At 35.9% G+C, this 15432-nt stretch overlaps 1 protein-coding gene across 1 annotated transcript in view; it reads right to left on the reverse strand.

Annotated features, from left to right (window-relative positions):
• The window catches only part of LOC138321220 (cell death abnormality protein 1-like), a 44066-nt gene that overhangs the window by 24271 nt on the left and 4363 nt on the right, over positions 1–15432 (reverse strand). The window contains exon 5 of the mRNA XM_069264735.1: positions 2575–2721. Within this exon, the coding sequence (XP_069120836.1) occupies positions 2575–2721 (147 nt within the window). The remainder of the gene's footprint in view (positions 1–2574; positions 2722–15432) is intronic.

The following is a 15432-nucleotide window of genomic DNA, read 5'->3' on the forward strand; positions in this document are numbered from 1 at the left end:
TGTACTGGTAATAATAAAGAAAACATAAACCAGTGTGTAAGATAATGCATCAAGAACATATGTTTATGCTACATCTATGTCAGTATGAATTTTATTCAGTTTACTATTTATATCAAGCAATACGCTGGTGTCATTAAACCAGACGATTGTTGGAGTATTTGAAAAATTGAACTTTTGAACAAATAATTTGATTGTAAATTGATTGTATCACATTCCTGAATGTTAACTTTACTCTGATTTTGTTTCACTGAAGTTAATAAAAAGTATTTAAAAACGTACTTTACCAATCCGGATCAACGGTAGTATACATATATTAATAGTTTGAAATTCCTGTTGATATTGCACATTGTTGATGGTTATATAAAATTTGTGTACAATTCGTATCAATGAATTCAAATAATCTATTCGACAATTTACAGTGATCATGTCAGCATGTCGAACCGACTATCTCTTCGTCATTGAAACCTCCTTTTTTGGGAAGTGGATGTGACGCGATGGTAAAAGATGCAGGTATGTCTGGCTAGACGATTCGGTGCCGTAGATCGTGAGTTCGAAGCCTTGATAGGACACGTGTAAAAATCAATAAATTGTCATTCTTTGTTAAATTTTGTTTCTTTGATATATACTAATAGCTATAATATACTGAGATAACAGGAGCAATGCTCAATATTTCATACTAGCAATACACTCTATCGTGGATCCCTACACGTATATTACCAACTAGTTGTAAAGGTGCCTGTCATTTCATAGTTTGGCGAACATGCTACATAGCATGCACAACTTTAGATCTTACTGTAGACCACACCTTCGTGGTTCTGCAGGTAGGGCGTAAAATTGATATCTGCTGTCTCTATTGCATGATTGTAAAAGGTGACTAAATTTAGTATTTTATCTTTTTTTCTTCCAACCTCACTTTTGAGTTTCGGTTGAGTCAGTAAAGAAGGCTCTGGGTTCTGTCCCCTGTACATGACACACCAAATGCTATAAAAGTGGTAGTTTCTGCTCCTGCTTAGCACTCAGCATAAAGAGAATGGGACGACTGGTTCGCCCGTTGTCAGTATAATGTGACCGGGTGGGGTGTGCTGCTCTGTGACTTCGGAAGCATGCCTCAGTGATATAGCACTATAAAAATAGCAAGTGTTCCACTACACAAGAAGACACAACATGAATACACCGCAGTCTCCTAAACCACACACCCGATCTTCATACACGCGACAAACTGCTTACATGGGACGCCGTCCTCACATGACCTTGGCAGTAAATAGGACGTTAATATAATCACAGAAACAAACAAATCATCAAGATCGTAATATCGAATTACATTAGGTTTCACGCATGGCTTTTTATAATAGGGAAAAGCTGGTAGTAAAAGATTCAATGCAATGCAACTGATTTTACTTTAGTATTGTTGTCATTTCTTTATAAAACTTAATACAACGTTCCCCTCGTTATGTTTTAGGTTATTTCCCTCGCCTTCCAATTATGGTGTAATATCTAACTTATTGTCATGTGATCAACATTAATCCAATCAGAACATTCTAAATTAAAGTGAGGTATAATAAAAATAATTATTATACCTCACTAACATTTAGAATGATCTGATTAGATTAAACTTGATCACATGACAATTGAATAAGTTAGATATTTCACCGGAATAGGAAGGCGAGGGAAATAACCCGTCAGGAAAATAACCCCAGGAAAATAACCCTTGGAAGCTCGGCACGTGACCGCGTCATCTGCAACGTCAACCAACAATAGCAACCATGTTGCTTATTTTCGTAGCCCGACGGATTTAGCAACATTGTTACCAGAGATTCGCCCTTGAGAAAATGACACTTTCCAGGGAGACAATTCTGGATGTATCCCTCCACAGAGGGCCATAATTGTATATATTAACATTGAAAGAAGCTACACCTTTCACGAAAAGCTTGACCTTCAATTAATTCCCTATGCATTACATTTCCATCAATTGATATCTACCTCTCACTATTCCCACCAATGATATGTATTTAAGAAGCTTCGAACATAATTATCTACTCTGTTTGTTATAACGTCCAAGAAAAATGAATTGACGGAGAAATAATAACTTAAGTATTTTTAAAAGATGGATATTATAGACAAATGTATGGTCGACATTACTACTCATATCAGTATTGTTATTAAACGTTTTATAGACATTCGTGTGCGATTATTATACGTATTGGTTTTGTTTTGAATATCACAACATCGGAAGCTGTAATCCAACCTTTAGTTGAGTTTTAGTATATGTGTCGTTCTGACTCTTTTGTGCCTTTGTATTATAATATCTTTGCATACAATATTTTTTCTATAATGTTTGTTATATATATTTATTCCAGATTATAAATTTTGTGTATATATTCGTTTGTCGTAAGTGTATGATATTAACCAAATCGAATTAAAATTGATGTATATAATAGCCTTTCATGTCTAATGCCTTATGACAGACATGAAAAATAATAATATGTTGCTGCTTCATTGTTTACAAACCACATAGTCATGCTGTTTAAAAGCAACTGCACGAAGATAAATACAAGGACATAATAAATCACTTACTTTCTTGACAAAGTTTCCCGCCGTTCTCTGGGTAATGTGTGATTTCACACATGCACTTCCGGTCGGGTCCAAATCCACAGATTGAATGGTCAACAGCTAGCCGGCACTTGATGTCGGAATCACATAAATCCCCAATCAGGACTGGATCTGCCAAACAAACAGTCATAGGAATCATAAGTAATAGCTCCAAAGACAATACAGCCCGCCATAATCCCGGTACTGCCTTCAGTGGAAGGGGCATGTTTTCTTTCACTCTCGTGCATATGCCCGTGTAGGTACGAACACAACGATATCCTCCAGTTTGATATCACATCTACATATTGCAGATTCAGAAACGTTTGAGAATTGTTTTAGGATATCGTTACATGTGCTATTGCTCGTGTGTCTTTTGGCGATATATCCGTCAACAAGCTCAGTAATGAAGCTTGAGATATTGGTATTAGTACTAATGGCATTTACACGTGTATCGCACGAGTCGGGTCCGACTGGTAACATGCACTGCTAAATACCTATCCATGGCAGGCACTGTAACATACGCGTACACACCGATAGGTAGTTCACCCATTGCGGGCCCCTATAAAACAAAGTGTGTTAAATATTTGAGGTATTCAAACAGGCAATAAACCACAACCGTTTACAATTCTGAACAACATTCTGAATACAAAGTTTTTTATTTAGCATCTCAAAAAACTACCTTAAAGTATTAGCCATTATCAAATCTAGTAATATGTTATAAATCTGAAAATAACTTCTTTTGGCAAGTTGAAAAAAAAACTAAGTGTACCAAAATTTTATTTGCATTAAGGCTAACCATACGTTTTCGATCGATGTCTAGTTTGTTAAAGAGCTTTTAAATTAAATTAATAACAAAATATGCAAAATAAAATTTGCGTAGAAAATGTAGATTTCAGAAAATAGGTATATGGGATCATGATCATATTCAAATATTTCATATAATCAAAGAAGTTCCTATTATAACATTATGGACTCATAAAATTACAAGTAGATAACAATTATTCAATCGCTGTTTATTTTTTAATGAATGTTTGCATAATACGTAGATTGGTGGGCAAATATTCAAAATCGTCAGTTGAACAATTATGCTCTGATGTGATCATGTCACTGTAGCATATAACAGATAAATTTATTAACAATGTAGTATTCATTTCAGCCTCTGTGATATAATTGATATAATTTACAACCGCAATTAGCACCTCAATGTAGAAAAGGACTCAATATGCATGTTTTGTAAAGCAAGTGGCGAGGAAACCTGATATAGACAGTAGTAAACATAATGACATAGTTATTTGGTAAAACAAATATTACCCTTACCAATAGCTCTTATTTCCTTCGATATGTATAATTATATCTATAGATGCCAGTTTGAATTTCCAGGACGATAACGTTGCTTGATATGTATACATATAATTTTTATCCATTTTTCATTTGAAGAAAAAGCTTCACTAGTCACCTAATAACCGTTCAATCTAGAAGACTAAGCTTACAATGAACGGGCTACAGAAGACTTACAGAAATGGCTGTGTTTTTGATGTTGATTACTGCAGATTGAAACTCAGTGTATATTTAATTCATATGCTATATTGGTAACTCACACCTTCTCCACTTCCTACAAGTCTGTTATATATGTTATCCTATAATGACGAATGCACGAAGTATCACATGGTATACCTACATTCCATACCATTCCTACAATAAAACAGCATATTGGTAAATTGGTAACAATAATATGTATATATACGATTTCTTTTTTGTTTACGATGATAGCATTATTTTATTTTCTGTAATGAATAATAGCAGACAATTTAGTGCGAAACACCGACAGTGAACACACTACGGTAGATGTAAAACTTCACGTGAGGAGGGCATTGAAGTAGTGCTTACAATTTAAGATCTGTTCGTGCTAGAATAGTCAGAATATGAAATATTACTTCGTTAATTTTATTTTTGGTGTGTTATTCATTAATCGATTACTACAACAGTGAATTAAAAAAACCGTTCAGAATCGATTTCGGCGTAACATTTGTATGTAACAAACAAACACGTTTAATATACATTATGGTGTTTATGGAATACGTTTAACGGAGAAAGAGTAGATCAATAAAAAACAGACACAATTGAGATCCAGTATTATTACCACTATGTTAATGCCCATTGCTTATCATATATCATTGTCCGTGAATGTTGTGGTTGAGGTAACATTTCGTCAACTAAAGCGTACGCGCTAAAAGCGTGCGTACTCAGTCGCATCTTAGAAAGTAACCTATTTAAACGTTTCAATTCCACCGTTAATAACTTAGTGTTTTATATGCGGAAAATGAACGTGACGTTCATAGAATAACATTTAGCTATTTCACTTTTGCAACATTATTTTCTTTCGACTAACGTAGATACCTACAAACGGATGCTAATATGAATAATTCGTCTGTATATTAGACATTCCGCAATAACTTCTTTAACATTTCAGTTTACAAATGGCAGCAGATAATTAACAGCTCCAACAATACTTAACAAGATATACTTGATACTTCCATATATCTTATTTTATACTTAAAGTGTTTAAGCGTATTTACAACGTTAATATGTTGTAAGTGATATGAACTCATGGCACTATTGTCTTCATGAAGGCAGCTTTGATGGACAAGGTTTGCCGAGGGCAACGGTATGATATAAAAGTATTTGAGACAGAGAGACAGAGAGGGTAAGTCCAGCATACCATCAACTTTGTCGTGGGGATACATGCATGTGTATACAACCTATCGGCACACAAGAATAACAATGTTTTGCAATAAAGAATTCATTTCGAAAAGTGTTCAGAATTGTATAAGCAAACATAAACTGGTCACTCATTTGATAATTATATGGATATGAACTTTGAAAAAAGAATAATAAAGATAAAAATTTCGGAGGCCATATTTGATTAGCCAATGTTGTACCAAAAGGTTACAGAAGACTCCAATATCATTCACCACCTTATATTTCAATCTGTTCCAAGGTTCCGTCTGACATCAGACATGTATTACTGTGTTTAGTACATTAATTTCAATGGGTTACATTTAGGAGACATACTATTATAACAAGTTTTGCAGTGAGCAGACATTTTGGCAGGCCTTCCCGGAACAATGGGCGGCGACAAGTGATTACAAAGATGTCAACATGTTTTACTTGTGTAAACAAGTTTCACTCGATGTGACCGCTCTACTGACCTTGGCGGACATCTGCTATGTATAATATGCACGTACAGGTCGATATAGGCATTTATTACACGTGCTTGTGATTATCTTGCTATAACGTATACATGGAAGCACGTGCAAGGGCGTCCCGGGAGATGTGTTATTGTGTCTAGGGGTGTGCCAAGATAAGGACAATGTATTATAGACCCCAGACAATATATGTATTGCACCAAGTGGATTTCGAGAGAATCTCGTGTAGTCATACATTAAGCCCACTCAAAGCTTTGGTTTATCTTAAGACTCTTATATCCGGTTTCTATGGTATCCCACACCTCCCATTCTTTCAGCTTCGTTACGTGTGATTCGGTGACGATTGTAATGTCCTTTTGTCACAAACACAAGCTCTTAGTTTTTGCTATTTCCAATGACTAATGAAACCGATAGCTACACAATTCTTTGCTGTCAATTTGATATAGAAAGTTTACATACATTCTTGTTATAAGTATATTCCGATGTACAGATTTCATTTGTTCCGACACCGAAGGAAATATTGTAATGTAATCATTTGTATGTGTAGATTGTACTGAATGGTCGGACTGGTGTTACTGGGGTACTAGTTCTGTTACATTGTATTTATTTTACGGTGGTAACAGAAGATAATCACTGGTTTACCTTCTGCAAACAACGATAACAAATATCATTACATGTTCCTTCTACAAAATGTCTTTCTAAAAATTATAATCTTTATTATATCTGACTTGACATCAACTCAATTTCGGCCATGGGACTTCACCCCTTATGTGTAAAGTTGTGGGTTCGGTTTACCTTATTGGCATGCAAAAGTCTTTTATGTTTTACATGCTAAGTTTGTTACTATGATCGGCGTTAGGTATTCTGGTAGCGGAGTGATGGTTTAATCCGTTGTCAGTGGGGTTTTACTGGGTTAGAAGTTCTACATTACGTCTTCAGAAATATACTTCAGACCGACAAATAATGAGATAGCAGGTCGTTATGTCATCCTATCTATGAGGGAAAAAAACTAAAAATAGGGTTTTAGTTTGCTACCGCTCAATTAACAGCTTACTTAATTTTAGAATAATCTAATAAAAATGTGGCGTTAAACGTTTTGTGCGTAGATTTAATTTTGGGGAGTAGTTATTCGTGTTTTGATAGAGATGTGGTGAGTTAGTTGGATTATACAGCAGAAGATACCGAGCATGCCAACTACCTTGATTACGAACGAATCAGTCATCGTCATCATATTCCTCTCACGCATTCCTGCTGAACGTACAACACCGCTTTCATAGACTCCGTCGTGTCTCAACAACCGGGAGACTGATCATGAGTATTGACACACCAGGAACTTTAGCCTTACTCAAAGCTAAAAATGATATCAATGAAGACATACGGAAGATAAAACAAAACAAAAATCATCCTTGTGATCAGGAAGATCAAATTAGTGATGTATGATCACGCAATGACACAGATGACGTGATATTTTTTTTTTATTTTGGATACCACATATTGTATAAAGAGGAAACTAACTTGGAAACAAATCTGCGAACATGGGAAAAATGTTATTTATGTATGCATACTGAAATCGTTATAATAAATGCATATGATGCTATTCGTATTAATAGTGCGTTACATCACCGCCTTATAGGCGGTTCTACGGTAGTATGAGATAATAAATCCTTCATAACGATATTAGATGAACGACAGTTTGTATTTTTAGTAACAACATCTTTGCCATCACAGCGAGATGTTTCCATTTACTCGTAAGCCGTGCATGAAAAAACGGGCTATAAATTGTTGTTGATGATAAGCTATATGGTTTAATAACTAAACCAGACGTTCTTCCACACTTGCCAATTCCTTATTGTAGGCGGCTTAACAGTTATACAGAGCGCTCGTTCAAACCTAAGGCCATATCATTGATCTTTGGGGCACCATGTATTCCCCAAAGGTACCATTCATTGCAATGTTGAATTTAAAAAAAAACCTCGCTAAAACACAAGTTTATGTCTCAGTTTCTTCCAATAGTACTTAATTGGAAAAGTCATAACAGTCGATATCGTTATCTCGATAGATTTCTCGTAAAGTCAGCTTTATATAATGTTATTTGATTGTCGGTGAACAGTGGTATTGTATCCTTCATACAGTGTGGTACCTATAATTTGTTATTGTATTCTGGATACAGTATGGTACCTATAATTTGGTATTATATTCTGGATACAGTATAGTACCTATAATTTGGTATTATATTCTGGATACAGTATGGTACCTATAATTTGGTATTATATTCTGGATACAGTATGGTACCTATAATTTGGTATTATATTCTAGATACAGTGTGGTACTTATAATTTGGTATTATATTCTGGATACAGTATGGTACCTATAATTTGGTATTATATTCTGGATACAGTATAGTACCTATGATTTTTACAGACGTAATCAGCTATACTCATCAAAATACAAAACATAACCCACGATTTCGAATATATCCCTCTGAATACTTCAATTAATTTCAATTACATAAAGGCTGTTTGCTATATCCGCCCAGAGCATTTGTTAAGAGCATGCTCAGTTCAACTCGGCGTAACCCAGGGATATTTGGTTCGTCTGACACAACAAAGAGACTTATTTCGAATTCTTTTATAGAACGCTATATTGCTATATAGTGTAGGATTATTAAAACATGACAATCCGTTTTCGAAACCATCAAAGTGAAATATGATTACAAAGATTCCTTGATTAAAAGTGACGGGAATATCAGAGATCCGCCTGTATACTACTTCTCTTTCATTATGTTTCACAATGTTTGCTTTCCTAATTGCATACGAATGTAAATTGGATTAATTTATACATGGAAAAATATATTTTGCCATATAACCGTACAATTCTGAATGTAAAAGATCTGTTACTGATTGTTGACGTTGAATAATCCGGTCCTTTGGTACAGTTGAGGTTGTTGTACCCTAAATCAAGTTTGATCGGTCTCCAAAATACCTTAAAACCGATTATTATACGTTATGTTTATCACAGTGTCTGTGATTAGTTGAAACACGTCACATGACAGGGAAATAAAACATAGTATTTCACTAGGGGGCGTGCCCTTATGGTGACCACCCGTCTTTTAAACGAAGTTATCTCCCCTTCCAATTATTCAACAATGACGGACGGAGTGTAAAACGTCATTTTTAACTCATTTTTAGCTCGTCATGATTTCAAAATTAAGTTATATTCAAACCAGATTAACGTACCACGAATTTTGGTACAATAAGCAAATTATGTCCCCTGTGGCAGTGTGATATGAAGGTTTATTTACAATCAGATGTATTATTCCCCCCGGCAAGCCTTTCGGGTAAAACCTTAATATCACACTGCCACCGCGGACATAAATGTATAGTAATTTGGAGAATATGAGTGTGCATGATTTCGTGGAATAGATTTATGATCGTTAAAGTTTGAAATTCGAATGGTTGAATCCTAAAAAGCCCAAAACCCAGATCGCGACAATTTGAAATATTAATTTTCTCGTTTATAGCCCACATGCAATGTAACCCGCGTACATATTTGGCTATACCGTATTTTATTAAATACATTTATTTAATAATGTCATGCTCCATAAATATAAAATTGCACTTTGTATTATGAATTTGTATTCAGATAATGTTTATAATGTTAACATTGTACCATCCATCTAACAAAGGTGAGTAATTAGTGTACGCCAGCTGGACACATCCTATCTGAACTTATGTAAAGCTATTTTAATTAGATGTAAAATGTAATCAATGTTAATAACAAACTTGTCAATGTCGACGTCAACAACACAAGCTTGTTAGGGATTGGTCGACTGTTTTCAGTATATTAGTTCCTTTATCTTACTATCGATGCGACTTATCGACTTTTCGGTGTCTACTAATTTTTCAGCGGATACATTAATTTGCAGTTGATAGTCAGAAATATGATTTTTTTTATTTATAAAAAGACTTTATGATACATATTACATGTAACATATCATGAAATATGTTTAGTTCGTTTTATGTCTATGGTAGGATGACATCTTAATACCAAATCTCATTACATGTAATATACTATTTCCAAACGACATCCGAGTCATGATTGACAGAAATATAATATTCTACAATAAGTAAGTATTATATTTAAATCATGTTACAAAATGTCACACATTCTAAGTTACAAAACACGTAATAAGACTTATATTCCTTTATATGGCGGAAATGTCATAATACAGTCCAATCCCTGACCGTGTTAATGGAATTATGTATCAAATATTTAGGATATCATTTGTTCACAGGGTAAGACAAAAAGACATTACTGTAAGCAACCATATTATCACGCAGTGTTGCCACGGGCGGGCGATTACAATAAGCGAAAATCCTGCATTACAAAACATAAAGCCCGAGTAGAAATGACGATTCAGAATTAAATTGTTGTGAAAATGTTCCAAACATATAAATGCTGAATTTCACAGTCGAGAAAATTAGTTGGTCAAAAGTACATCTGCAACACTGATGTTTGGTTAGGCTATTAGGATATTTTGGTTACTCAGGGAAATGACGGAGAAATAATACTGTTAGCATTACAAAACCTTCAGCGCTTCATAACAATAAAAATCATGCGATACAATGCATCATCATGTTCTCCTTATACCTACCACTTACTGGAGTATTTGTTCGTTTGTCATTTTACATCGTTAGGTTGTTACTCCTCAGGGATGGTATGCGTGTCATTAACCTGGTAATTTGTTGTTATGTGCGTAACTAATGTGATTATTATCAAGATGAACGTCGATTGCTTTTGGCTTAATGATATATAACAAAAAACCTCCTGGTTATGTAGTTTTGCTGTTTTTTTTTGTTTTTTGTTTTTTTGTTGTTTTTTTTTCATTCTCCTGGGATATTGTAGTGGAATGGTGAAAAAATTAAAATCAAGTTTTTAACTTAATATAAATACTCTAAAAGCTTCAAAATAAGACGATTTTTTTTCTTTGATCATCTATTCGGAAAAGTGACATAATATCTGTAATAGAAATTACTTGTAAAACAAGTGCATCATATTAGCATGCTACATCAGATATTTATATATTACTCCGAAACAATATTGATTATAGGGATCAACCAACTAAATAAAAAAAGACCTTCGAAATGGCCCCTGTGTATACAAGATTGAGCCCAGGATAGAATTTTAACCCGGCCGCTGATTGGCTGGCTAATTATGAATTTCAAAAGTAAAAATGTTTTCTGACAGGTAATTATTCCTAGATAACCATAATATCAATTTGGAAATTCATATTGAGATTTAGGTTCAAAATATCAATTTTGATAATGAATAGGTAAAAACATTAGAATTTCCGGATATTTTAGTGCAAAATGCGCCTGATTTCAATAAAGCTACCCTGGTTGGAGTTTGAGCAGAAGGACCCAAACTTTTTTTTCAATCTAGTATTATATGAGAACCTAGACTTTAATTATAGAACACAATACCTAACTAATATGTCTTTGTTTTAATAATACAGTACAAAACTTTAACAAAGTTTAACACTGTGGTCTATGTAAAATCATTTAGTTGGTTGCTCTCTAATATACGAAAAATGATCAAAACTGAGTTATATAATGGCGCAACATCAGCAACATTAATGTTTAATCGTTCATTTGTGATTCTAGGAAACTAGGCGAGGTTAATATACACATGCAGTACAATGTATTTTGGCAAACATTGTACCAAGGTACATGTATACTATATACACTACAATGACTTAAAACAAATTAAAAAACACATGGTATCGCTTTCGATTAGAAAAATCAACAACTCTTAATAAGTAATTAGAAATGTTTCATCCATGATTCATGGATAACCTTAATAACAGCTTAACGATTATCCCCAGGTCACGATCTTAATTAAATAAATGCTGGTATAATCACGCAGGCTATTATATAACAGTCTCACACATATGGACGTGAAACTGACCCGGTGACATTTAATAGGGGATAAAGCGAGAGATCAAAACTTCACTCAATATTACATAATGAACCTTTACCGATATTTTATTTGTACGTGTTGAAAGGGATTGGCGAGACCGATAATAATACAATAGGTATGCAATCTATTACAGATATATACATTCACTTTAGATATAATCGCTTACGAAGTAGGCATTAAAGTATTGCAAGATGTGGAAGCACAAACGCCAAGAATCACTGAATCAGCCGTAAAATGAACTTCCTTTCACTAACGATGATACAAAATAAAATAGTTCTGGCAGACAAGTCTTTTGAATATATAATTTAAAATGCAAAACATCCACGATAACTTGCAGAAATTAAATGTCTAGACCTCTAATGGCTAACTTATGTACGAAGCTTGCTCTTTTATGCAACATGTCAATATTTGATTGTGGAAGCAAATTCTTTTGGGAAACGGGAGATAACTCTTTTGTTATTGTGCATGAGACACCTTGATAGCCTAGACGTTTACGTTAAACCCCTTCACACTAATACTGGACGAAGAGCGCACTACGACCTAGAAAATTATTTAGATCGTGGCAGGTCGTTACAACGTCGTGGCGAGGTCTTTAGGGGCGCCGTATTAACAACGCATGAAGGTCGTCATTACATTGGGCACGATACTGCGTGGTTGTGCTACGACTATTTTGAACATGTTCAAAATTTACGTAGCGAGATCGTGTTGTTTAAAGATCATAGTGGCATCGTATCAAGGTCGTAGACGGAGCGTAGTAGCAGCATAGTAGAAGCGTAGGACTCGCGTGGCTTGGTCGTCAAACTATGATGCAACACTCCCTACGCCGGTCTGGCGTTCGAACTACGATCTCTTGATGCTTGCACTACGACGGCTACGTTCTAACTACGATATCATTAAGTCTAAGCTACGCGCCTCCCACGGTAATCCCCGCTCTTACTACGATCAAGAGGACCATGGTACGTTATTACGACGAGGCCCCCACGACCGTTTTACGAACTATATAAATACAGATTCCAAAGTCAACCATATTAAAGTCACATTAAAACAGTAATTATGAGAGGAGGAAAAAAGAGAGGTGGTCGACGCAGGGGTTTTAAGAAAACGGCCAGATTGCCTCATTCAACTTCGCTAGCCAAGGGTATTAGTCCAATCGGACTGATACCCTTGGTTAGCGAAGTTGTACCCCCTGCAGCCAGTGACCAACTCTTATCCTGACTTGAATTATACCTTGCAATTGCACAAGGTGCATCAAAGCCTGATTTTCCATTAAAAGGTGTTTCCTCTTCAGCAGAGAATAGAACTGAATAAGAAGGTTCAAAGACATCGTAAGAAGCGCAATGTGAACTCGTGGAAGCAGTGGAAAAGTAGCGTGATGCGATCTTCTAGAGCGTAGCAGCGTCCGGGCCAAGTCGTATAATTATCGCATTGGCGGCATGGTTTGTCGTGGTATATTCGTACTAATAACGTACCGTTGACGTAAAGAATGTGGCACAAAGCTCTTTTTGTGCGCGATAGGAGCGTATCAGTGTCGTTATAACAGTCACACTGAAGATGGTTTTTAATAAGTTTCAAGATCTCGGTACTATCTTAATGGTCGTGGAGAGCGTAGCAGAGTCTTCATCCAGTGTGAAGGGGCTGTACAGCCGTCATCAATTTTTTTCATATCAGTTTAAACCAAAAGACAATACTCTTTACAAGTGTTCATTCTAGTTCAAATGTTTTCATATTCTCTCATTAATTCATAGTCTAACTATCAGAGATGATATACCTACCAGGCACACAAGCGTCTTGTTGACTTGACACAAAGAATCCCGTCTCACAAAGGCATGTATCGTTGATACAGATACTTCTGTTGTCAATATTGTGACATTGGGATGGGAAATAACACACCTCACGCAACAGAAGCGGTCCTAAAACAACAGAACATGGTTTATTGTAGGTGACAAAATGATACATTCTGTCATGGAAATGCTAACAAAACGGATGAAAGGATATCCATATAACCATGGACTTAATGCACACCGTATGTAATATACTTTCATATTCTGTATAAAAAGAAATGATTTTTCAGGAATTAGGAATTTTCGTGATCAGAGACGATGACAATAATGTATTAATCAAAATTAGTTTTTGTATCCATGGCCTCACAGTGTCTACATGACTGTTTTATAGTACCAAGATTCCAATTACACGTCAATTGCCGTTTCATTTGAATGGATTCGAGAATGGCGAGCTTGTTCTTATTTGTCTGAAAGACTATGCTTCTAAGCCAATCAAAGAAATGGGGTGTGGACAATTTGATGATAAATCATTAGTTTAGATATGGTACAGTGTATTTTATCAATAAGTTTTGTTCTCTATTTCTACGCAGTGTATCATATCAAATTTGACCACTTGTGATTGGATACGTACGAAGGACGCAATACTCTCCACGTTCAAAGGCATCGAACTCGTCGGAGCATGCGCAATAGTTTGATTTACACAGAGAGTCGTATACTGCAAAATAGCAGTCTTTGTCCTCGTCACAGGCATCACCAACAACTCCTGTAACAAACAAAGAATTGTATTGTCATATTTCGTTTGAAATGTAATCTATTTTTTATTTAAGATTAAATGGTATTAACAATGAAACGTTTTCCTAATACTGGACGAAGAGCGCACTACGACCTAGAAAATTATTTAGATCGTGGCAGGTCGTTACAACGTCGTGGCGAGGTCTTTAGGGGCGCCGTATTAACAACGCATGAAGGTCGTCATTGCATTGGGCACGATACTGCGTGGTTTTGCTACGACTATTTTGAACATGTTCAAAATTTACGTAGCGAAATCGTGGTGTTTAAAGATCATAGTGGCATCGTATCAAGGTCGTAGATGGAGCGTAGTAGCAGCGTAGTAGAAGCGTAGGACTCACGTGGCTTGGTCGTCAAACTATGATGCAACACTCCCTACGCCGGTCTGGCGTTCGAACTACGATCTCTTGATGCTTGCACTACGACGGCTACGTTCTAACTACGATATCATTAAGTCTAAGCTACGCGCCTCCCACGGTAATCCCCGCTCTTACTACGATCAAGAGGACCATGGTACGTTATTACGATGAGGCCCCCACGACCGTTTTACGAACTATATAAATACAGATTTCAAAGTCATCCATATTAAAGTCACATTAAAACAGTAATTATGAGAGGAGGAAAAAAGAGAGGTGGTCGAGGCAGGGGTTTTAAGAAAACGGCCAGATTGCCTCATTCAACTTCGCTAGCCAAGGGTATTAGTCCAATCGGACTGATACCCTTGGTAGCGAAGTTGTACCTCCTGCAGCCAGTGACCAACTCTTATCCTGACTTGAATTATACCTTGCAATTGCACAAGGTGCATCAAAGCCTGATTTTCCATTAAAAGGCGTTTCCTCTTCAGCAGAGAATAGAACTGATAGAGGAGGTTCAAAGACATCGTAAGAAGCGCAATGTGAACTCGTGGAAGCAGCGGAATAGTAGCGTGATGCGATCTTCTAGAGCGTAGCAGCGTCCGGGCCAAGTCGTATAATTATCGCATTGGCGGCATGGTTTGTCGTGGTATATTCGTACTAATAACGTACCGTTGACGTAAAGAATGTGACGCAAAGCTATTTTTGTGCGCGATAGGAGCGTATCAGTGTCGT

This window comes from Argopecten irradians, chromosome 4 (assembly GCF_041381155.1).
Source record: "Argopecten irradians isolate NY chromosome 4, Ai_NY, whole genome shotgun sequence".
Taxonomy (NCBI): domain Eukaryota; kingdom Metazoa; phylum Mollusca; class Bivalvia; order Pectinida; family Pectinidae; genus Argopecten; species Argopecten irradians.